Source organism: Magnolia sinica, chromosome 2 (genome assembly GCF_029962835.1).
Source record: "Magnolia sinica isolate HGM2019 chromosome 2, MsV1, whole genome shotgun sequence".
Lineage (NCBI taxonomy): Eukaryota > Viridiplantae > Streptophyta > Magnoliopsida > Magnoliales > Magnoliaceae > Magnolia > Magnolia sinica.
This window is the reverse complement of record NC_080574.1, coordinates 18,444,118-18,469,685: the sequence shown is the minus strand read 5'-3', so window position 1 is coordinate 18,469,685 and position 25,568 is coordinate 18,444,118. Positions and strand designations below refer to the sequence as shown.

The window sequence follows — 25,568 nt, the reverse complement described above, 5'->3', positions numbered from 1 at the left end:
TATTGGAAGATTAATTGATAGATATAGTAAATTCTTAGTTTTGCAGGTCAAACGGACATTCTCCTATATAATGTGTATGCCAAGTATCTTGCAGAAATATAAAATCATAAGCCAAAAATAAGAAGAGAAGAATTTGGAGAGTTGAGGCACCTTGTCTTAAAGATAAATTTGCCCTCATAGGACGAGGATCGCTGATGCACTAGGTCCTAGTAAGCCTGCCTCTTGAGATACAACAGCTCTCCTTCAAGATGAAGGGCTTAAATCTAGTGCACTATGGGTCCTAGTAAGTTTGCCACCCGGGCTGCACCGCACCACTACCACGGATACGGCCGAGAGCGCATGTGAAGTTGCTCTCATGGCATATCCTTGTTTTCAATACAAAAAATTAATAAGGAATTTTAATATAAATGCTTGGTTTTCTTAACAACTTTCCAATATGGGACAAAAGTAATCTCAATTAAAACAAGTTGGTTAACGAAAACAAAAAACCATTTTCCTAGATTTTTCAAATCTTTTTTTTTAAACCTTTTAATCTAACAACTTCTTTAAGTGGTGTGCAGGATGCCTTGTCATCACTAAATTGCAATTTTTAGTCAAGCAGTTCAAACAGACACAACATTGAACTCTACATAAAAGCATGGTCCAATCTAGGTAAGCAAAAGAAATAGAATTACTATGAGAAACAGAACACAGAATTGCCATGGGTTTATTTGGTTGAACTAAAATTTATGAAATTTTGTACCAAACTAGAGAGATTAGCCATGAAATTTCATTAGGTTCAACCAAACACACCTTAAATTAAGATGAAAATATTTAGATACAGTGACAAGCTTTGTTGTTGTGACAGAACATTTGTGAAAATCTTTTTGTGGTTGGTAAGGGATTAATGACTAGCCCGCCAGGTCATCAAGCTAGGCCTCGCAGGTGTTAAAGATCAGACACAATAATAATTGGGTTGAGTTCAGGTCTAGTCATTGGTCCGACACATCAGATCAAGCTCATTCATCTGTTGGGTCGGATGGGTAAGTCTGGCCATGATAATAATAATAATAATGACTAAATGCGTGTAAATTTTAGTTAGGTTGGGCCCAGTTTCATTGTTGAATCTCGTGTAGACTTGATCATCATATGTGGTTATTGTGTTTGGCTTGGTGAGGCATTTTATGCAAATCGCCAATGTGATGGGACCCACATCCTCTGGAGCATGAAGTTGTACGATTCTAGGAAGATTGCCTTACAAGCGTTCCACCGCAAATTGGAGATGGAACGATTGGCTCATGTGCCAGATTGGAGGAATTATGACGTCACCAAGTCAATCGATAGATGGTTCTGCCACGTAAGTCGCTGTGTCATGTGTGTAGTCTGCAGTTGGGCGACTTGGAGTCTTCCAGACTAAAAGATTTTTGGGCATCCCCGTCAAACAGCCAAGATCACCCACGAACCCTTCGTGTATAGAATCCTACTACTTAAGGACTGACATGAGCTAATCCTTGAAGCCCATGTATTTCGCCCAACCCAATAATAAAAATGATAATAGCATTGTGAGCCAGTGAGCGACCAGCATGTGTCAGATATCTAGGCCATTCATCAGGTAAGGGAAATGGAGCACATGCCATGTATCAAAAAATAATTTCAGTTTGGTAATTAGGGAGGTCAAACTTGTACATGGACAGCTAAAAAAAAGGGCAACAGAAAAAATTGAAAAAGCATGTGTAGCTCACGTAAGTATAGTTACTATCCTGACTTTTGGTAAAATAGCATGTTCTCGGTACGGTCTACAGCCCAAGTTATTACTCCTAATGCGAGACCCACTTACTTGGGACATGGCTTTAATAATAAACCATCATACATTTTAAATTCTTTATAAAGCAGGAACGCTTTAAGATCCCTTAATGGCATTAACTGATGCCAACGTGCTGAAACTCATCTTCGCTGTGAATGATGTGGACCAAACCCAGTCTGAGGCGGGGCCTAGTCTTGTGATTTGGGCCGTAAGTTTCTAGCTCATATGAGGATCAGGCTTGGATTTTTTCTCTTTCTAGCCAGCCTGCTAATGTGGAGGCTGGCACTTTTGGCACATTTCGCCAATGAATCAGGTGGACCCCACCTTGTGGATGACTTGTTCTAGAAGCCAGCCCAAATCGACTCATCAGCTGGGCCAAATGCACAAAAACAATCGGTGGTTTTAAAAGATTGGAGATGAACCCAACTACGAGGTGTGGCCAAATCAGATATCACAAGTATGTGAATGGGAACAGATTGGCACGCATGGCCGTGATTAAATGTCAACGTGGGCTTAGCATTAACAGACGAGGTATCGTGAGCGTGGGATATGACGTACAAGGGCAGGTACGTAAACATGCATAAACGCTTGTGTGAGCATGATCATATGCTGACAGGGATGGAGGATTTCGTGTGGATGAGATCCACCCCATCCATCAGTTGCGCTGCCGTCTTTGGCCCGGGCCCAAACATTGGGCTGATTCGACACTCAGGTTGGCTAAACCGTCGGGAACGGTTGAGATGGGAAGTTCCATCATTAAAATAGTCCAAATTGCATGTGGGTTCCAGCATCGTGTATATATGCCATCCAATCCATTCATTTGACACGCCACAACAGGATGAGTGTATTTCCCCAAAATCAGGACAATTTAAGATTCATGTGGCCCACACCACTTTAGTATAGAGTTTTTTTTTTTTTTTTTTTTTTTTTTTGGGTGTGGGGGATTGATTATAGATTGTTCCCTGTGGTGTGGCCCACCTAAATTTTGGTTGGTCTGATTTTTACGATCAATAATGTAAATGTGACGGCGTGCATGATGGACGGAGTGGATCTGATGAACGTTCTCCGCCACATGGTGCATGGTTACTAGTAGCTCATCTCCCCCACATGCTGAAACATGGGGAGTTTAATCTATCCAATCTAGCCTCGATCCATCGATCAAGATAATTCAGAATAAATAAATAAATAAAAAGAATCAAGTTAGTTCTATTGACACTTTTGAGTATGTTCGATTGATCAAGAACATTATGGAATTGATATATGCCCTATCAATCGATCAATAGTGTGTATTGTTTCTGCATAAGTGCATCGTTTTGTTTCTAATTTTGGATTTGGGGTTATATAAATGGATATAACACGGGATAATAGTATTGTGAACTTGTTCGAAAAAAGAGCTACGGTTTTAAGAAGATTTTTTATTACGTTTTTGCATCTATAAGTTAATCTCATCTCTTGTAATTAGTTTTCATAATGGATTGTTTGCCGCATTGTGTTGTAATTTCTTTCCCGCATGAATTTTTCTATGTAAAAATGTGTGTTCTATGCGATGACAATTATTTAATATCTAATATTATTTTAAAATCACACAAAGCATTTTCCATTGTGGGCCTGAACACATATCCTGTCCCAATGAACATGAGTTTGAACAGATTCCGGATCTAAATCTCAATCCTTTCTCCCATTCATGCTCCACAAGACCCAACAGATACTGGGCATCTGGATCTAAGCACAAGCGTGTGCAATAAAGCTCATGTACACACCACACATGTGCCAACATGGCTTATACTTGGGAAATCTAATCCATATATCATGTTGGTCTGACCTTCTACATGTTTTATCAAAAATAAAATCTGGTTGGATCAACATGTGCCCCCAATGCTGGAAACAGGTGTAAGTTTTTCAGAGCCAGGCATTTGTATTGCAAATTGTGGCTCACCTAACTAGTGGATCAACCTGATTCTTGGGCCAGGATATCAATATAGGGGTGTCATTCTGATTGATGGATTGGATCTTATACCAGACCTATCATGCCATGTTGGCACATGTGTGGCATCTACATGAGCTTCATTGCACACGCATGTGGGCTTAGCAAGGCTAAATAAACAATAGCCAGTGAATGGCCGACCAAGATGATTATGCAAGACTCTTGGTGGGTCTCACAACACTCCGCCAGTCTTTCCCATACATAATAAAACTCTCGTGGAGCACTAGGGATAACGTGAGAAATGGTTTAGTGAACTTTTTAAATAGGGAAATACTATCAAAAGTCCCGCTCCGTCCACATCATCTGGACCTAGTGTGGCAGAAAATGCATCCACTGGTGAGAGGATCCTAACCATCAGATATGCGTAAGCCAGGTCCAGAAGCTATTTTAAGTGGACGACCAAATCTATACACAGCAGGGTAAAATGGTCAAAAGTAAGGAATGATGCATCATGTATTCAATCAAGCATGACCCGGCCAAGTTACAAAGAAGAGTAGGAAGCTGAAGGGATTGAAGCACTAGGGGGGGGGGTGATTGATTTTACATTGTTCCTTGTGGTGTGGCCCACCTAAATTTTGGTTGTCTGATTTTTATGATCAATAATGTAAATGTGACAGCGTGCATGATGGACGGAGTGGATCTGATGAACGTTCTCCGCCGCATGGTGCATGGTTGCTAGTAGCTCATCTCCCCCACATGCTGAAACATGGGGAGTTTAATCTATCCAATCTAGCCTCGATCGATCGATCAAGATAATTCAGAATAAATCAATAAGTAAATAAAAAGAATAAAGTTAGTTCTATTGACACTTTTGAGTATGTTCGATTGATCAAGAACATTGTGGAATTGATATATGCCCTATCAATCGATCAATAGTGTGCATTGTTTCTGCATAAGTGCACCGTTTGTTTCTAATTTTGGATTTGGGGTTATATAAATGGATATAACGCGGGATAATAGTATTGTGAACTTGTTCGAAAAAAGAGCTACGGTTTTAAGAAGATTTTTTATTACGTTTCTGCATCTATAAGTTAATCTCATCTCTTGTAATTAGTTTTCATAATGGATTGTTTGTCGCATTGTGTTGTAATTTCTTTCCTGCATGAATTTTTCCATGTAAAAATGTGTGTTCTTTACTATGACCATTATTTAATATCTAATATTATTTTAAAATCACACATAAAGCATTTTCCATTGTGGGCCTGAACACATATCCTGTCCCAATGAACATGAGTTTGAACAGATTCCGGATCTAATCTCAATCCTTTCTCCCATTCATGCTCCACAAGACCCAATAGATACTGGGCATCTGGATCTAAGCACAAGCGTGTGCAATAAAGCTCATGTACACACCACACGTGTGCCAACATGGCTTATACTTGCGAAATCTAATCCATATATCATGTTGGTCTGACCTTCTACATGTTTTATCAAAAATAAAATCTGGTTGGATCAACATGTGCCCCCAATGCTGGAAACAGGTGTAAGTTATTCAGAGCCGGGCATTTGTATTGCAAATTGTGGCTCACCTAACTAGTGGATCAACCTGATTCTTGGGCCAGGATATCAATATAGGGGTGTCATTCTGATTGATGGATTGGATCTTATACCAGACCTATCATGCCATGTTGGCACATGTGTGGCATCTACATGAGCTTCATTGCACACGCATGTGGGCTTAGCAAGGCTAAATAAACAATAGCCAGTGAATGGCCGACCAAGATGATTATGCAAGACTCTTGGTGGGTCTCACAACACTCCGCTAGTCTTTCCCAAGCATAATAAAACTCTCGTGGAGCACTAGGGATAACATGAGAAATGATTTAGTGAACTTTTTAAATAGGGAAATACTATCAAAAGTCCCGCTCCGTCCACATCATCTGGACCTAGTGTAGCAGAAAATGCATCCACTGGTGAGAGGATCCTAACCATCAGATATGCGTAAGCCAGGTCCAGAAGCTCTTTTAAGTGGACGACCAAATCTATACCTAGCAAGGTAAAATGGTCAAAAGTAAGGAATGATGCATCATGTATTCAATCAAGCATGACCCCGCCAAGTTACAAAGAAGAGTAGGAAGCTGAAGGGATTGAAGCATGCGGGGGGGGGTGCTGGGGGAGGATTGATTTTACATTGTTCCCGGTGGTGTGGCCCACCTAAATTTTGGTTGGTCTGATTTTTATGATCAATAATGTAAATGTGATGGTGTGCATGATGGACGGAGTGGATCTGATGAACGTTCTCCACCACATGGTGCATGGTTACTAGTAGCTCATCTCCCCCACATGCTGAAACATGGGGAGTTTAATCTGTCCAATCTAGCCTCGATCGATTGATCAAGATAATTCAGAATAAATAAATAAGTAAATAAAAAGAATAAAGTTAGTTCTATTGACACTTTTGAGTATGTTCGATTGATCAAGAACATTGTGGAATTGATATATGCCCTATCAATCGATCAATAGTGTGCATTGTTTCTGCATAAGTGCACCGTTTTGTTTCTAATTTTGGATTTGGGGTTATATAAATGGATATAACGCGGGATAATAGTATTGTGAACTTGTTCGAAAAAAGAGCTACGGTTTTAAGAAGATTTTTTATTACGTTTTTGCATCTATAAGTTAATCTCATCTCTTGTAATTAGTTTTCATAATGGATTGTTTGTCGCATTGTGTTGTAATTTCTTTCCCGCATGAATTTTTCCATGTAAAAATGTGTGTTCTCTACGATGACCATTATTTAATATCTAATATTATTTTAAAATCACACATAAAGCATTTTCCATTGTGGGCCTGAACACATATCCTGTCCCAATGAACATGAGTTTGAACCAGATTCCGGATCTAAATCTCAATCCTTTCTCCCATTCATGCTCCACAAGACCCAACAGATACTGGGCATCTGGATCTAAGCACAAGCGTGTGCAATAAAGCTCATGTATACACACCACACGTGTGCCAACATGGCTTATACTGCAAAATCTAATCCATATATCATGTTGGTCTGACCTTCTACATGTTTTATCAAAAATAAAATCTGGTTGGATCAACATGTGCCCCCAATGCTGGAAACAGGTGTAAGTTTTTCAGAGCCGGGCATTTGTATTGCAAATTGTGGCTCACCTAACCAGTTGATCAACCTGATTCTTGGGCCAGGATATCAATATAGGGGTGTCATTCTGATTGATGGATTGGATCTTATACCAGACCTATCGTTGCATGTTGGCACATGTGTGGCATCTACATGAGCTTCATTGCACACACATGTAGGCTTAGCAAGGCTAAATAAACAATACCCAGTAAATGGCCGACCAAGATGATTATTCAAGACTCTTGGCGGATCTCACAACACTCCGCCAGTCTTTCCCAAACATAATAAAACTCTCGTGGAGCACTAGGGAAAACGTGAGAAATGGTTTAGTGAACTTTTTAAATAGGGAAATACTATCAAAAGTCCCGCTCCGTCCACATCATCTGGACCTAGTGTGGCAGAAAATGCTTCCACTGATGAGAGGATCCTAGCCATCAGATACGCGTAAGCCAGGTCCAGAAGCTCTTTAAGTGGACGACCAAATCTATACACAGCAGGGTAAAATGGTCAAAAGTAACGAATGATGCATCATGTATTCAATCAAGCGTGACCCGGCCAAGTTACAAAGAAGAGTAGGAAGCTGAAGGGATTGAAGCATAGGAGGGTAGGAATAATCCATTATAACCACCAACACCACCATGCAATTCTCTCTTCCGATGCCCAAGAAACCTGCCTATTCACTCCTTACCTTGTTAGTTATGTGTCTTTCTTTAGCCTCAGCTACTGCCTCAATACTATTACAATCATAAGCAAAAGCATTCCTGGAATGGAAATCCAGCCTGGAAACATCCTCTCCTTCATTCATGGTTGCTCCTCGATACAAATTCTGATAGCGTCGAAAGCCCATGCAAGTGGGTTGGCATTGAATGCGACTATACTGGAAGCGTGACCCATATAGACCTCTCGAATGCTGGTTTGCAGGGCAGGCTTGGCAATCTTCAGTTCCCTTCCTTTACTAAAATCATCCATCTCAACCTCAGCCTCAGCATGCTCTATGGGTCCATACCATCACACATTAGTTCTCGTTCCAAACTCAACAACCTTGATCTGTCTCTGAATCAGCTTTCAGGTGTCTCGCCTCTTTCTCTAGCCAACCTTACACTCTCGAGCTCAACATCTCCATAATGCAATTATGGGTGAAATACATCCATGTTTCTTCACCAATTGGACCCAACTGATTTATCTTGTACCCCAAAGCAATCACCTCACTGGAAAAATCCCATCTGAAATCAGCGTGCTTACAAATCTCCGTATCTTGCGCCTCTACAAAAATAATATAAGCAGTCCAATCCTCGTCAATAATAAGCATCTTTCTCGACAAGCCCCCAAATACTCTTCTTGCTAAGGTCTTGATAACAAAATTATAATTTATTGCTATTTTCTAGTTCAAAGTTCCTAAACTACAACTTGAAATAACAGGCATAATTTGAATTTTTTAGAATTCCCACTCAGAATCAAGAAACAAAAGGGGGGGGGGGGGGGTCTCATTATTTCCTTATTTTGAATGTCCATCTCTGTCATGCAACCAACCTCTCCCCAGGGCACACCCCGCCAAGATACTTCGGATGTGGGATGGTTCAAGCACATAGCTAAAAATTGTGCACATAACACCCACGAGACTCAAATTAAATCATCAAAATTGCAGGCCCTAAATTACTGAGAAACATCCTGCCATCCAGAATTAGACCCACCAGTCCAAATAGCCCATGCCAACATCCAATTTCTAAAATTGAGATCCAAGAACCCAAATTGTTGAAAATGAAATCAGAAGAATAGAGACAATTAGATGAACCAAATCTAAGATCAAATGGTAAGGATAAACCAATCAAGCTAGTTCATTGCCAATAAGTCCATATTAGTGATCAATGTTGAGAAATGGAAAATAAACAATGGCAATGGACAACCAATGATCAGATTGAGCGATAATGGAATCTCACTAGTTGGATCTAGCAACGATTAGAAGATCAATGGTTAGGTCAAGTGATAATGAATGATCGGCGGCCAGATCTAGTGATAATAAAGATCAGCAGTCAAATCCAATGATAATGGATGAAAAATGGTTGGATCTTGTAGAAATGGATGATCGAGAAGATCAACAAGAGGACCTTGTTATAATGGACAGTCGATCACCATATCTGACAATAGTGCATGGTCAACAATTGAATTAACAAAATTGGGCGATCAACAACTTGATCCAACTATCATGGATGATCAGCAGCCGGATCTGACAGTAATAAATGATCAACTGTCAAAACTAGCAATCATGTTGCACAAGGTGAGAGTGGAGCCCTCATATGTAGGGAAAATGCCCATGGCACTAATTATTCTTCGCTAATCGGTTATTAGTTCAAAATACGGCTTGTCCATCCCATGATCCACCAAACAAATTTTGAATTTTTTTAGAAAGCATAGTCAGAGATGGTTTCATCAGTGGATTCCGGTGAGAGTTTGCAGATGGGTAAGCCTGGGCATTGCTAGTATTCTTCCTTTTTGGGCTATCGTCAATCAATGAATAACCATTTGACAGGTAGAAAGAACTGCTGCTATTGAACCTCGGCGAAACAAGTGCAGAGAAACTTCTGATTGATTGCCCCACCATCACTCCCAACCATCCAAAACCAACAACAATAGTGTTTGGATTGCCTGATCAATTGAAAGGCTCGTGTACAGCGCACGTACACCAAGTATCCTATGAGAACAAACTTCACTTCTCTAAGCCATGTGCATCACCCCTCTACATTGCTCTACATTGCTCAATTTTTACTTAAGCAATTCAAACTAGTGATTTAAATACTACACACACACACACACGTGGCTGATATGATAAGCAAAAGGAGTTGATAAATTACAGGTTATATTATCATCAATTAAAGAAGATCAACTGTGACATCAGTGCGGCTTTCAGAAATTAGTTCGTAATTTTTTAACCCACCTTTGGTCAACCATGGACATCAACCGGAAATGGAACTTTCATTTGGAAACTTAGAAACTAAGGGTAGTTCACAGAAACTTAATAAAATACATTCCATCTCAACATCATCTTCTTAGCCTTTCCCACCAATTCGAGATCGATTCAAAACTACATTTGATGACTAAAAACAACCCAGACTAGCTTTGCTAAGCTCACACAGGCGTACAAGCATGCAATCTACATGCCACCATAACTTCCATCATGCCAGAGAGGTGGAATATCCAAGCATAAACTTCAAAGGCATATTTAGCAGTGACTCGTATCACAAAGTGAAGGCAAGCTGTCAAATATAAGTAACCTTCGGAGGGCATTTGAAAATTGATATTGCGCGTGAGCATGCAACAATTTAGCAGTCAATTTGCCAGTGCAGCAGGCAGCAGCGGCAGCGGCAGCAGCAAAAGACTGAAGTAATACAGCAAGTCATTCTGTTAACTTCAATGGCAGATAAGGGAAGCTCATCAAATGGAGCATTTCCACAATACAAGAAAAAAACTTTGGAGTATGCTTGGTGGATAATATACCTTGGCACCCTCCTGTATGTCTTAAACATCCTTGTTGCTATTGATTAAAAGAAAACATGAAAACTAAGAAAGCCCCCTTTAAATTAAAGAGAATAATGTGGACAAAGTTATTATACTAGAGGAGCTATTAACTGCTGCAAGAATGAAAGATAGGCAGGAAGTAAGAAATTATATTTGAGAAGAAATTATCTGATTGTTCACAGATTCCGGTATTAGGTACAGATGGATAGCACTTCTGTTTTCCATATTCGTAGATGTATTAGGTAACAGATTGTAACAATTTATCGCTTAATAAATAAATAACAGATTGTAACAATTTGGCCTTACGCACGGTACTTAGTAACAGTGGCATCTTATTATATATATTTTTTTTAAAAAAAAAAAAAAGAGACTTTCAAAAAATAAAATAAAAAAATCAATGCCATTTATTAAGATAGTTTCAGCATTTTAACCATATTTATGAGAAGTTAGGGATAGTTTCATAGAGCGTATTTAGGCCATCTTTTTCCTTCTTTTTTCTTTTTCTTACTATGGATTACATCAAAGTTTTATGTGTTCGGACCATCTTTTTCTTACTATGGATTACATGTTTTATAAAGAAACTATTTTAACTATTTGAGTGGTGGAAATCAGCAGCATTTTCATAATCTTATGAAGTAGCAAACATGTAAACCAGAGGAAAATATTCACCCATACCTGGAACGCTTCATCCATGGTTAGCACAATGGCAGACTTTTGAGTCCACTGGACATTGCGGTACTAGTTGTAGCCAATGGGTGATAGAAACGGCAACCAGTTCGACGACAGGTTCCTCGGAGGAAGTCACGACAGACTTCTACTTGGTTGTCAATTACCTGTGGAAAACAAAGCTGATAAAGATGCAGCTGAATCGCAAGGACTGTTGGAGCAAGTACAGTAAATGAAAATTACTGAGCCAATCAGAACAAGAGAATTAGGTCTGAACTCCCAAAGATAAGATTGAGATAACTTCTAAAAGAAATATACCTCAGTGCAAAGATCAGGATGAGCAAATTTACAAGAATCACGAGAACAATTTCTCTTGAGGAAGTCCTTGCACACAGGTAAGGTTGTAGCATCTGTGTATGCATCACTATATATCAGCAGATAACACCAGTAACACACTTCTGAAAAATCAACACAGAAAAAACACCATGTGTGCATTCAAAATCATGAAAAAACAAAAAAGACAGATAAACCTCTGCCCTTAGCTTCATCGGATGGCATTTATACACTGCAGTGGGGTCCACATACATTTTGGAGGATTTTAATGGGTGGGTATCCCTCCCAAATTTTCCCCATAGCGTAGCCCACCTGAGTTTTGGATCAGCCTGATGTCATGGGCATGCAACATCCAACAGTGAATAAGTTCAACCATCGTGGGTATGTGAAATGCAAACCATCCAATAGGTTGGGCTCACCATGAGGATCACCTGGTGCTAAAATCAGCCTTCTTTATTCATTTGATGGGCTACAACATGTAGAGTCTCACGCAAACACACGCACACCAAAGCGCGTGCACACCCGCAAACGCACATGTAGAAGTGCACACACATATCATCATCATCATCTAAGCCTTATCCCAACTAATTGAAACGTGTGCATTGCACGTCACGTGAGAAGACAGACTAACAATGAACATCTATTATAGCTGAAGTTGATTGTTAATTCGTTAGCAGCTCATTTGGTGATCCCCACTGTATTTTTATTTTTATTTTGAAAGCCATGAATATTATTAATCAGACAGAAAACGAAACAAAACACAGGAGGAAAACTCCCAAAAAAAAAAGAAGAAGAAGAAGAAGAAAAAGAAAAAGAAAAAGAACAAGGTGTTTTAGAATACCTGTCATCTTCTTCTCTCTTCCTCCTCTCTCTCTCAGCACAGAGATCCATAGAGCGCAAGTTTCAAAAATCATATGCATGTGATCTTTAAGTGAACAAAACACTTGAATCTTAATTCTACCAATCCAACCATCATGTGGGCAACCACATTAATTTGGAGGTTTTGGGTGGTTGTCCATTGTCCTATGGTGTGGCCCACCTAATGATTTTTGGAAAATACCACCATCACGGTGGGGCTCACTCGATGAGCATGTTGGATTGATGGGCAACACCATAGAGAAAATGGACAATCACCCAAAAAACTTCCGATTAACCTGACGGCCCACATGATGGTTGGAACGGCCTAATTTGTGAGTACTCCTAATTTCCAGGTGGGGCAACCCTTCTAGAAAGGTTGGATGTTATGAAACAACATGACGAGCCCATGAGTAAGAGTAATAAAATAAGCTTATTCTACAAACATCATAGAGGATCCTAAGTCCTAACACAGTTCATATTAGGCCTCTCGTGCTTGTTGCATAATAGATGATACTGGGTAGCCAAAAGAACCAGAATATGGTAGAGCCATCTCTCTATAGTACACATGGCAGGGTGATGTGCAACTTGGTCTGCCAAAATGCAGGGTCCTAGCATTGATGTTTTGTCTCAAAAATCACACCTATTAGACAATTCTATCCCTTTGATATGTGGTCATTAACATGACCGCGGGGGGTAAACAGTCAAATATGCTGTGAGGAAGAATTGTAGAAGGAATGGATAAGCATGTCTCATGAGTTCCATTTTAACTTGTAAGCTATCCATCATGATGCCCGTATATGGGTGGACCCGATCGATACATCACCACATGGAGAGATGGCATTTCCATATTCTGCTTCTTCCAAACTATGCATCATCTCCTGCAGGGAATACAATTATTTATCTGCATACACATGAATAAGCCCATCCTGATTCCTGAGTAGGACTAACATTATTGTCTATTTGATAAGCACTAGCCTAATTTTTGGATGAGAGGATCTACAAGGTGGGATCCATCTAACGAGCAGAATGGATCTTTTTATATGTGAGCCAGATTGGAAAAAGGTATGACTTGTACCGCTATTAAAAGAAGTTTGGTCAAGTAATTCTCGACTTACCATAGCTACAACTTTTACTATACCAATCTAAGAATTACTGTCTAGTGGGCTTGGAATTTGAGTCCTAACCCATAGATCTCTAGGTGAAGCCCACACACCCTGCTTAAATTTGATGATCAAAAGCAAACATTTCAAGTAGCTTTACAAGCTTCACAAACATGTCCAACCAAAGGGCTTTGTGAATATGTCTGCAACTTGTTCCAAGCTTTCTCCAAAACACAAGATTGATGACTTCTTTCTTTACCAAATCACTCAATTGAGATAAAAACACAAACCTTGAAAGCAATAGACTCCTAAAAACCAATCCCACAATGACATCTTGCAGGCATTAAGTCTAAAGACGCATGAATAATGGACTGTTCGAAAGTCCATTTACATTATAACTCTAACACCCTACCTTAAATTGGATGAGTACATAAAACTTTGAAAGCTATTTGGGAAGCATTCACTTGATCGTCAGATTTAAGGGGGTGTTAGAATCTCGGTGTAAATGGATTCTCAAAGTCCATACAATACACATAAAATACGAGTATGTCTATTTAGAGTCCTTGACATTTAGGAGCCCGGTGTCTTATGAATCTTATTACTTGGGAGTATCAACTAGTGATAACATGCGTGTTGAGTTTGAGATTTAGTAGTTCTCCGGTGCTAGCATTGTGTTGGAACTTTTTTATTAATATGTGGACATATCCTACATGGTTTTATTTAATGGAAAAAAAATAATGCAATTGTCAGTAAAATAAAGCAAAGATATCAGGAAATATTAAAATTGAATAAAATAATACAGAGAGAAAAAAACACTCACAACTGCACTATTTTGTTATCAAACAAAACCATGTAAGAAACACGTTCACATATACTAAGAAAATCCAACACAAAACTATCACCAAAGAGCTTTTATTCAATCTCAAACTCAACATATGAGTTACCACTTTTCAATACTCTTTTTAAGTAATAAGTCTCGTAAGACACCAGACTCTTAAATGCCAAAGACTCCAGATTCACACACTCGTGTTCTACATGCGTGTATTATATAGACTCTATTTCATTTAACCAAGGCTCTAGCATCCCCCCTTAAATTGGAAGATCAAAGGAACACATTCAAAGTAGCTTGAAATGCTTCACAAACTCATCCAACTTTAAAGGCTTTGTGAATATGTCTGCAGCTTGCTCTGAGATTCTGCAAACGATAAGATCGATGTCTTCTCTCTTTATTAAATCACTCTTGTGGGATAAAAACACATGTTTTGGACATGCTTTATGAGTCCCACCTAACATCCGCAGACACTGATAGAAGTTATTCCATTACCAAACTAATCCTGGAGAACTACACATAAATTGGTTTGCACCCCAAAAATGGAAAACAATTGGAAGGAATAGATTAAGCAACAAACTTTGCGAAAGGGCACACACTTTCCAGTTACCTTAAATTATCTCTGACTTCATTGAAGGCATGATCAATTTCTAACCTTGAAAGTAAATTGAACTACAAAGTTGATTGATATGCCCAAAGGATTAAAAAATGGTGGCATAACCACTACTGATCCACAAGACAAACAATGTATTTTTTCCAATTCCAACCAGTGATGGGAAGAATGAAAACCCGGCTATGTTGGGACTTGGGAACATTTGGAACATTGTGCCAGAGAACCTGCAAACACCGGGCTTAAATCTCCTAAAACAATGGACTCCACATCGACAATATATCAATGCTTTCCTAGAGTAAACCATCCATGTTCAATTCCAGCACTTACGTATGTGTCGTTGAGTGCAAATATAAAATAAGCAACAATTTCTTTATATTCAAGTTGAACATGAAAAATTAATGAACTATGGGAATCTAATCAAATAAAAGCATCACGATGCTCCAATCATCAACAGAAGCATCAATTGAAATTATAGGCAAAACATAAACATCTTAGAAAACATAATAGGCAGCTGGATCCTATGACCTTACAACTTACCATCTCCAAGTTGAAGCCGAGAACCAGGAGACTTCATAGGTGCTCCATGTTGCTGCAAATGAACTGTAACTCAGACAGAGAAGTAAAATGTTGCACATAGCAACAGTGATGAATTCTCCAAAAAAAACATAAAAACATGAAACTGTTGTGTCATGTTTTCATGTTTGGATTAATATTTTCTGTTATATCAATTTTTAAGACTTGGTTGGACATTTAGAAAGCATTAAGACTCATAATTTTTTAATACTCAAATTATTTCTTACTATCACGAGGTCCAGCCAGCTCCAGCCCCTCCCTCCATGCCAATAAAGCATAGGAGAACAACTCCAATATATTGTATATTCCACCAAATAGTAGTTTCTTCCCCCTTTTTTCTGTGGGTAGGTAAATTGGGATCGCACCTGAGACCTAAATGTTGCCTCAAAGAGCACCATCCACAGAGCAACATGATCGAATCAACTTATAGTTACTACTTACTACATTCATCCAATTGTTAAGCGAATGAAATAATTTTTTGTTAAACAAGAAATACACAGCAGGCTTAAAAAGAAGACATGAAACAATACAAATGAAAATTTCCAGATCACAATGAAGAAATCATAAGTATGCATTTTTGACCTGAGGCATTCCATGAGCTAAAACATGAGAGTATCGACAAGATTTCCGTTTGCATTTTCCATGTAAAAAGTCCTGGCAAACCTTCAAAAGCAAAAGAATAACCCAAGTGTAAGAACAAAAATGAATCAAAACAAACTAAGAACAAATATGGTTTGCAAAATTTTTACAAGAATGGCATGACTTATCCACTCACATACATGGGTGCAAATTAGTTTGCAAACAAAAAAATTACAGCCCATGAATAGCATCGGCTCCCAAACAGAATGCATTCAAAAAATTAATGTTTCTTAAGTGAAAGACTCAAGTCATATCTGATGCAAGTAGAACAACATATCAGTAACTTTACAAAGAACGAAGGATGACCTGACCATAAAAATTATCTAGAAATGGACAAACAACAGATAGGAATGATAGAAAGAAGATATGCCATTAAAATGATACAGAAAAATCCATAAGCCTAACACCTGGCCGGTCAAGCACGTCAAAAGTGGTCAAAGGCTAGTCAAACTTGTTTTCCAAAGCTTAAATAAGAATAAAACCAAAACATATACACAATCCAACAAATATGATTTGCAAGGCACGAGACAAGTTTGAGAAGCCACAAGAAGATAAGAGTGTGAAGTTGGCCATAAAACTAATGACAAATTTTATGGCGAACTTCTACTTTTTCTAATTCTGAATTTTTAGAAGGACGATTTGCACATCATGAGATTATTAGTGGGGCTTGGGATTATAACTGACCAGGTGCAGTCAGATTAATAGTTGAGATTAGTTACAGCTTTAGGCTTTAGTATAATAGTTTCTGAGATATTGTAAAGGTGCTTTTTTGATGATGTTAATGAGATCGTTAAGTAGGTTTTGCTCCAAGTTGGAGAAACCACTTTTTGTTGACTGCTTCTCTTTTCTTTAGCATTCCTTATATAAATTTGTTTTGTTTTTCCTTTCACAATTAGCTTAGTAATTTGCATTCTCTTTTCTTTAGCATTCCTTATATAAATTTGTTTTGTTTTTCCTTTCACAATTAGCTTAGTAATTTGCATTCTCATTCCATCTATTTGGTATTGGAGCAAGTTCATTCTCTGACATTGAGACCATCAGTTGCTATTCACAATGGACTGCATAAGAAACCATGTTGTTCAAAGCCGCGATTCGCAGGTCAATCAACTGAAGATTAAGCAGGTGATTGGAGATCTACAGCAACAAGATCAACTAGCACATATTTCCATGCATCAAGAGAATTTGAGATTGAAAACATGGCCTGTGCTGGAGCTGATCTTCAGGAAATCCACAGATTTTCAAAGCCTGTTTCAGAACCGTACTGTGGATGTGAAGGTGAGTAACAGGAAACTTGAAAGAACCGCTGCTAATGATTCTGATCACAAGGAGGAAGTTTTGGGTTCTTCAATTTTTTAGAGGGAATCTTTTTTCCTTTTTTTTTTTTAAAGGATGTAACAGAGAGAAATAACATAAAGAGGACAAGGTGGATGAAAATGATGCACATCAAATGTTCGAAAAATTGCCCAGGTGAAAGATGAACAAGAGCAAGTTTGAATGAGCATTTGTGCACAGAAGGTAAATTATGCAAAATTATTAAAGATGTAAAAAAAAACATTTTCTTAAAGGAATATGGATGCATGTTTGTGAGTGGAACTTAAATTTTGATCTGTCTTCTATAGACAAGAAATTGTGGAATTGGTAAACGTTAAGAGATGATACGAGGATTTGATGCAGGGACATGTGATAACCTAACCCCTAGATGCATGTATAATCAGGTTAAAGAATATTCAAATAAATACACCTATTAACTAACTATTTCCAAACAAAGGGATTAGATAAATCTCAACACAAAGATGAGGTTATTCCGTCAGGATCATGCCCCTTAGCATAAGATCACGTAAACAGTAAAAAGGGAGGACCTCGGGATATGAGGATATCCCAAATCTAAGATAAGTCAGTCCACAGTAAGCTTGGATCTGATTCTACTGACTAACCATCCCTCTTTTTCGTTCGAACTAGAAAGGGGTATCCAAAGAGAAACGAAAGGGGTGAAGGATGAGGGGTTTGAGATGAAAAAGGTATAGGTCATTTGTCGTTAGAAGAAAATGAGGAGGATGATTCTTACCTTTTCCTGCACCTCGAAGATCTTAGAAAGAGGGAAACCCGGAATCGGGGTGGAATCCTCAATACCCAAGGATCAATCCTGAAATCCTAATCTCTTGAATAAAGATGAAAAAAATAGACGAATTCTTATTCATTCAATAATAATGAAAATAGGGTTCCTCACAACGTATATGTAAGCTATGGAAAAAATAAAAGTGCACTAAAGTCCCTGGAAACAAGAAAAATAACAAAAAGACGAAAAATAAAGAAAGTTGCAATAAAGCCCCTAAAACAAGAAAATTAATAAAAAAGTCCAAAACTAAAACACCCATATGGTAGGGTGTGAAATCCGACCGATGGATATATGGTCGGGGTGAACACCCATGTGGTAGGGTGTGAAATCCGACCCATGGATTTATGGGCGAGGTGCGGTCATGCTGCTCTTGCAGTCGTAATGCGTCAGAAAGTGGGTCCGATGGACCCGTTGTCCATTCACATCAACTCCTCCGCTCTGGTACTCTGTCAACGACGCCTCCTCCTCTAATACATTCTAAAGGGCGCAGCACTGATGTCCGCATCAGGATTCTTCTTATGCACTTCTCTCACCCAATTGGTTGGGAGGCTTCCGACATGGAAGGTGACTCAACAAATGTCATATTGTGCCTGTGACCTTGCCTCTAGGTTAAAAAATCAAGTTGGCCCATGTTGGTAGAGAGGAAAACTCTAATGTTGACGTTAGCTAAAGATGGTGTTCGCAGCACGTATGCCCTTTCTTTTGAGAACTTGTTTCCACTTTGGTTTATTTTCATTCTCTCAAAAAAACATAAACTATTGGAAGCTGTGAGAAACATAATTTATCATGTGATGGTCAACACACTCCAATCAAGATGTAAAAGACATTCACAACCGTACCTAATGACCCCAACTTCATGGGAATGTTAACAACATCCCCTGATGACACGTGGGAGACCGAATCATCAATCGAGATGGTTCATTCAATAGTACCATTGGGAAGAATCATGGTGCAAGAATCGTAGGGATCATATGATCCTAACGCTTTGCATGGGGTCAATTTGTAACAACTGCCTGCTTTCTACAGGCCATAGATTGCATGGTGAGAATCATCATACCAAAGTGCTACTTTAGAATCAAAAGCAATAAAAGTGGGATCTAGTGAATGGACATTTCAAGATGATGATTGGACCAATTGTGATTCTCCCTCAATCTTGATTGTCCATTTTCCATGGTGATCATCCAATTGGCATGATTTTTGCACCATGGCTTGCCCCTAGTTGTATGATTGTACGGATGATTCAAATTTGAAAATCGGCTGTCCAATGTCTAAAAGCTTTGGGGATGTTGCTAACTTCCTCATAGATGTGGGGCTGTTAGCACTTCAACAATCCACACACCCACACAAATATATAGGGTCATGGTCTAGTGCAAACATTTTTACTATACCAACCACAATGTGTTTATGACAGCCACTCCCACCATCATGCTCGCCATCCCTTGTTTGGCCATGGGCCCAGAAAAAGGGCAATCCATGATTAAGGCCATGGGACACACAAGCAGGAACAATTGGGAGGGAGACGGTGTGCTCTCTCAAGTGTTCCCCATGATGTGGTCCACCTGAGTCATGGATTGACATGAAATATGGGAGGGCATGCATGATGGCTGTGAGTGTATGTCATCATCACATCATGGTTAAGCCCATATAGGTCATTTGCACTGTGATTGTCATGAAAACATTTGCACTTTATGATTTTCAATATGTATAAAAAAAACCCAACCCCAATTGTGGGCTAATATTATGATGTGTGTGTGTGTGTGTGTGTGGTTCCAGACGAGTACCAGATGCTGCAAGAAGATAAAAGCTACAAAGTTTATTGTGGTCAACCATTGGTCAATCCAGATTAATGATTAGTCGATGCTGACTGAAGAGCTGGAAATGGAAATGATCAAGATCATTAAAGGTCATGGAGCATGAGGCACAATCAAGGAAATTTTGGCACCAAAACAGAAGGCGCCATCCAATGGACACACAATTTACACATTTGGAGGAATAACTTTGCACCCAATTATCAATTTGAAGCAACCAATTGATCATTTTGAACATCTCTTCGACATCTATGACAATTATCTCTATATATCTTGCGAGGTTTGATCATTTCAGGCCTCAATATTGACCCCAAAACTTAGTGACAAATTTACAGAAATTTTTTATACTTCAAATTTCTTAAGGGTAGTTTGGACATTGTGCAATTATGAATGGTGAAGACCATAAGTCATTGAATTTATAGTAAGATGGTAAAGATTAGTTGTAGGGATTAGGTTTTAGTATAGAAGTTTGGTTTGAGATCTGTAATAGACTTTTGATGATATTAATGAAACTCTATATTAGGTTTTGCTCCAAGGTGGAGGAACCACTTTTTATTGCTTGCATTTCTTCTTCCATAAGTTTGTTTGTTTTCTGTTTTGAGGATTAATTTGCTAGGTCACTAGTCCCGTTGCATCACAGCAGTACATGGACATATTTTCTACGAGTGAGATGAATCAGATGATGAAGGAATCATCACTGTATACGCCAGCTAATTTTGTAGGCAGGTGCAATATTGATATTCTTCAGGTATACAGTGCATCTACACAGTATTGTAACTTTGTAAGACCAAAGCCAAAAAAATAAAAAATAAAAGACACATTTAAGCAAGAGACTTTGAAGGAACTTACAATGGCATGGTCGTCAATGGCAGGAGAATGGTGAGCATATCGGCATTCATTTGGTTCTCTTAAGCATCGACCCCTCATAAAATCCCTACATACCTGCAATGACAAATACCAAATGGTTATGTACTCTAATCTCTACCGAAAATTATTATGTACTCCAGCATAACATTCGGCAATGTAGAAAAATAAAAAATAATAACAAACATCAGCATATACTTCATGTAAGTCAGAGAGAGAGAGAGAGAGAGAGAGAGAGAGTGTGATGTATCAAAGCAGTCTGATCATTTGATCAGGGTCCATATTGGCCCCATTACTGAACGTTGGCATTTCAGCTCACCCCACCATCCAGATTACAGATCGGGCCCATCCAACCATCTAGATTGCAGATGATACTCACCCAACCATATGCATTGAAAGTGGGATTGAAAGTACCTCTAGAATATGTCTTGTTGAACTCATTTCTCAACTATTGGTTTCAAGGTGGTAAAGGAAAAAATATAAAACTAAATTTAGTAAAGAAAAATGTTCTCCTCTACGACTACCACCCTTAAAAACTAGAAAGCAAATTGACAGACGTAAAGTGTACAAGATCCGTACACCTCTAATGTGCCTCACCTAGTGTGTAACCCTCATTTGTATTAATTATTAAGATCTATGCCCCTGGGCATCTTGGGAGAGCCTCATCCCAAGGTGACCCTCAAGGCATGAGCCTCCCATGCCTTTTAATAAACTGCTTTTAACTGATTCATTTGGATATAAGTATTTAGAAGACGTGTCATTCAAGGTCATTCCCCTGGATCCTTGCTATACGCTTCTTGGAAAACTATGGATACAAATCGAAAAGCCATCCATGATGAGGAGAAGATTACTCACTCATTCACAAAGGATAAGAATAAGTCATAATGAAACCCATGCCTGAGAAGACATAAGCCTTTGGAAGAACAACCACAAGAGAAATCAATAGACAATCAGAGAAGCTTCAATATATGAAGTTAAGGGTGGCTCCATGATTGAATCTGCAATGGACCAAGGTCCAAATTGACCAAAGAGTTTCTCGAAAGATTTATTGATGGCTAGCCAGATTACGTGAAGGATCTACAGAATTGGGTAAAAACAATGATGGGTAAACTGACAAACGGGAACACTGATTCCAACAATTGAAATGGATCCACTGATGGACCAATGGAGGAAATGACTGAAGAATCAATTAATGGGTCCAGAAGAACCTGTTGGTGTACTGGAAGATGGATCATATGATGTGTTAAAAGCTGAACTGGACAGTTCAACAGTCAGATTGCCAAGCACAGAGTTTGTGAAAATCCAGGTGGACATGTTAGTCACATCGCAACAACAAATATAGCAGATGGTTAGAAGATCCACGCCTACCAACTGGCATGGGCTAATTAAGGCATCCAGTCCTTTCAATACAATATCCATATACAAATAAACACGTATATTGTGTACAGATACATGAGCATTGACTATATGATCTGCTTACTGCCAATGGATACATCAAGTTTGTCCTGAACAATAACCAATTGCAATATATTCTAAAAAGATTTGCATGATTTCCGTCTTCTAGATACAGGGAATGCCCCATTATGAACCACAAAATAACACCAAGCAAAGCTTGTTCAAAGATAAAGACATCAATGCAAGCATGCAAGGTTACAAGGCAACTACTCAATTGAGCTGCCTTGCCACCATATCTAATAATTTATCAACCTTATGATGGACAATGGAACCTAGGACAAATCAACAAAGATAAGAAACAAAGAAGAGACTCAGGCTCATCTATAGTTTCACATCTTAGAAGTATAAGTAGACTTGTAGCTGAATGGGCTCTAGTTCCTGTATACGATCCAGTTAGCTCAATGAATCCCTCAATATCGCTAGCTGGAAAAAATCGAAGTTAACTCTAACATAATAACTAACAATAGAAATTATTGGCACCACAGTTCAACATCATATTTGTTGTAATGCTTGGGATGGGTATCACTTTCTGGCACACAATCATATCAAATGAAGGACAGAATGTGAAAATCAATTTGCATGTATAAAAATGGAGCGAATAGAGGAAACATTTACCATTTCAACTTTGACTTCCTGTATACCAGCTGCCAACCTGAGTGACCTAAAGCAAAATAAGGAAGACCATCATTATCATCATTTAAGCCTTATCCCAACTAATTGGGGTCAGCTACATGAATCCTTTTCCACCATCTCACTCTATCAAGGGAAAATCAGAAAGACCATTTAGGAAATTTTCCAAGCACGAATGCCCTAAATTTCATTTTCCTAGAAACTACACCACTACAATTCTTGCAAGTCCCCCCATCTTTATCTGGAAAACGGTGGAGAATGATCAAGAAAGCATCACCCGGCTGATATTGCAACATTGAAACAGTATATGAAGGAGGAATAAATACTCTTGTATATGAGGTGGAGGATGGTAGTAGCGACATGTTCTTCCTCGGAAACACTGATTCCGAAGTGAATCGGCGCATGCTATGACTTTGTTCCTACAAACATGGTTGAATGGTTCAAAAGGTCCATAAATTAGCAACCTTATTAAATACTACAGTAACATTAATCAAGCAAAGGGCTCTCCAATATGAGAACATAACAGTGAGATCTTTGTAGAAATATAACACAAAACCTTCACTTAAATTGTCTCCAATCATTGTGTTTTCAAAGCAGGAATCAAGCAAATCCAAGTTCCTGTAGGCTGTGTTCGGATGCCAAAGTGAATTGAACTGTGAACAAGCAGTTTAATCAAATGTAAACAACCAAAGTTAATAATCCTTCCTTGTATCCATATTAAGAAGCCCTCAACATCACAGAAACTTGCTTCCAGTCCAACTTGAAAGTAATGTAATTGAATATGAATGACAAGGAAAGAAATCACAATCTTTGGTCTTCTTTCCACTTTATTAGACTAACAATTGAAGTTCCATTTGACAATGCATCTAAACAGCACCCTTCATATTTCACTCACCCATTGGGTAATCTAGGAATGAACATATTGCATGACCTATTGCGTATAAAGTTCAATCCTATAGTATTCAATACACATTGTACTTAAGGCTGTATTCAGATGTGAAATTGAATCACAATAGTTATGTTGCAACAGTGAAATTCCCGAAGCCAAATCATTCCAAGAAATTGACATTATTTGAATTTAAGTGGACCTCAAACAAACAGAATTACAATAACATAAAGAGACAAACCATTTTGTAACTGGAAACACATTGCGATGATTCATTTTCACAATGTTGAATCGTAATTATTGCAAAATCCATTTGATATCCAAACACAGCCTTTAATAAAATAAAATAAAATAAAACTTTTAGCGACTGAAAAGTAAAATCATGCATTACATGATGTGTAAATGAGAATCACCTAAAAGCAACAAAAAATCTAAACATAAAAAAGATTACACACATTGCATACGATTTCAATGTGTGAATAGAAACTTTGTGTAATTAGCCGAAATATTCAATTCTAAAACAATACCAAATGGCTCCCTAGATTTTTCAATATTAAACAATGGAATGAAGATAATGCAACTAGATCAAGGAAGAAACTAATTGCAATAAGAATCAACATACCGGATTGAAGTTCGAATCACAAAAAAGAAGAGAATGCAATGATTGTGAGCAAGCTCATCAGTCCTCTAGTCCTATACTAGAGATCACCTCCCCTCCTTCAACAACTACCGTAGAGAAACAAGAGAATTTACTCCAAGAAAATACCATTCAACTGAGTCTTATTCCATAGGCTTGAGCCCTGTTTATAATGAAGGCTTACAATCTTCAACATAATCTACAGAATCTAAAGATAGAATTCCTAGCTACCAAGATCTCCAAAATAGGAAAATTCTTTAAACTAGAAAATCTAACAATGCTTATTTTCTGACATAGGATATCTAAAATAAGAAAACAGTTACGCAAGAAAAATATAAGACTGACTTCCTAACATAGAGATATGAAAGAAAAGGAAATTAGAGATGAGCCCAAAAAAAAAAAAAAAATGCGCCTTTTTTCTTGTGCACAATTGTGGAGCGCGGACGTGTGGGAAGTGGACCACTTCTTCAATTCTTGATCAATCGGCTTGTGTGGCTATTTGGTTGGAGAAGAACTCAAAAGAAGCCCTGTATATCGCTAAACAAATCAAACTGCAAGATCGGCAGAGGTTGGGAGGAGTGAAGAACTATCTACCGTTCAATAGTGACGGAAGGGTGGGGATGTGCGAATTTGCAGTCGATAATAGAGCGTCTGCAGTGATCTCTGATGTAGTCTTTGCAGACGTCAACGGAGAGGTCGAATTTCCTTCTGGATTTTGATCTGGAGAGTTCGGAATCGCTGCAGTTTTCGGGATTGTCGGGGGAGCTTACCGGACTAGGGTTTGGAGAACGCGATCTTTTGCGTTTTGAAGGTGAGTTTGAGGCCATCCCAAAGAGAGACGAAGAGAGGGAGGGAGGCTTTTTTTTGGAAGGTAAAATGGAGGGAGAAAGGGATTTATACAGCGACCAGCCTCGTTCAGGCTCTTCGACGCAAATAAATAAATAAATAAAAATAACGTTAAAAAAAATTAAAAAATTAAAAAGATAAAAATAATGAATATTAAAAAGATTTAAAAAAATAAAAAAATAAAAAACTCAAAAAATAAATAAATTACCAGCCTCGTTCGTTCTCTTAGCACGCAAAAATATAAACAAACAAATAAATAACATTGAAAATGAATAAAAGAAAAGAAAAAAATAATAAATAAAGAAAAAAAGAAAGATAAAATAAATGTTAAATGAAAATGAATAAAA

The 25,568-nt window shown here is 38.3% G+C and overlaps 1 protein-coding gene across 10 annotated transcripts; it reads right to left on the bottom strand.

Annotated features, from left to right (window-relative positions):
* On the bottom strand, positions 1–25,295 carry LOC131236498 (zinc finger CCCH domain-containing protein 28-like). 10 transcript variants are annotated; one of them, XR_009166761.1, is made up of 10 exons: positions 24,970–25,294; positions 23,179–23,271; positions 22,838–22,883; positions 20,753–20,845; positions 15,923–16,003; positions 15,305–15,356; positions 11,353–11,444; positions 11,044–11,216; positions 10,348–10,384; positions 9,803–10,258 (listed from the first exon to the last, which is right to left on the bottom strand). XR_009166761.1 is itself a non-coding variant. In XM_058233733.1 (9 exons), exons 1-8 carry the CDS (start codon positions 25,200–25,202, stop codon positions 11,064–11,066), a joined length of 843 nt encoding a protein of 280 aa, XP_058089716.1. In that variant the 5' UTR covers positions 25,203–25,294; the 3' UTR covers positions 1–365; positions 11,044–11,063. The 10 variants fall into 10 exon arrangements, 8 of the variants coding, with proteins under 8 accessions (XP_058089716.1, XP_058089714.1, XP_058089712.1 ...); XR_009166760.1 differs by having other exon boundaries at positions 9,803–10,228; XM_058233733.1 differs by lacking the exons at positions 9,803–10,258; positions 10,348–10,384 and adding an exon at positions 1–365.
* Positions 25,296–25,568: the final 273 nt, after the last annotated feature.

Bases quoted from the DNA above. Each gene is read 5' to 3' on its own strand.
- LOC131236498 (XM_058233733.1), bottom strand. From the start codon at position 25,202: ATGGCCTCAAACTCACCTTCAAAACGCAAAAGATCGCGTTCTCCAAAC. The intron at 20,846-22,837 runs GTAAATGTTTCC...TTGTCATTGCAG, and splicing joins AGGAAGTCAAAGTTGAAATG to GTATGTAGGGATTTTATGAG. The intron at 11,217-11,352 runs GTATATTTCTTT...CATCTTTATCAG, and splicing joins ATCCTGATCTTTGCACTGAG to CTTTGTTTTCCACAGGTAAT.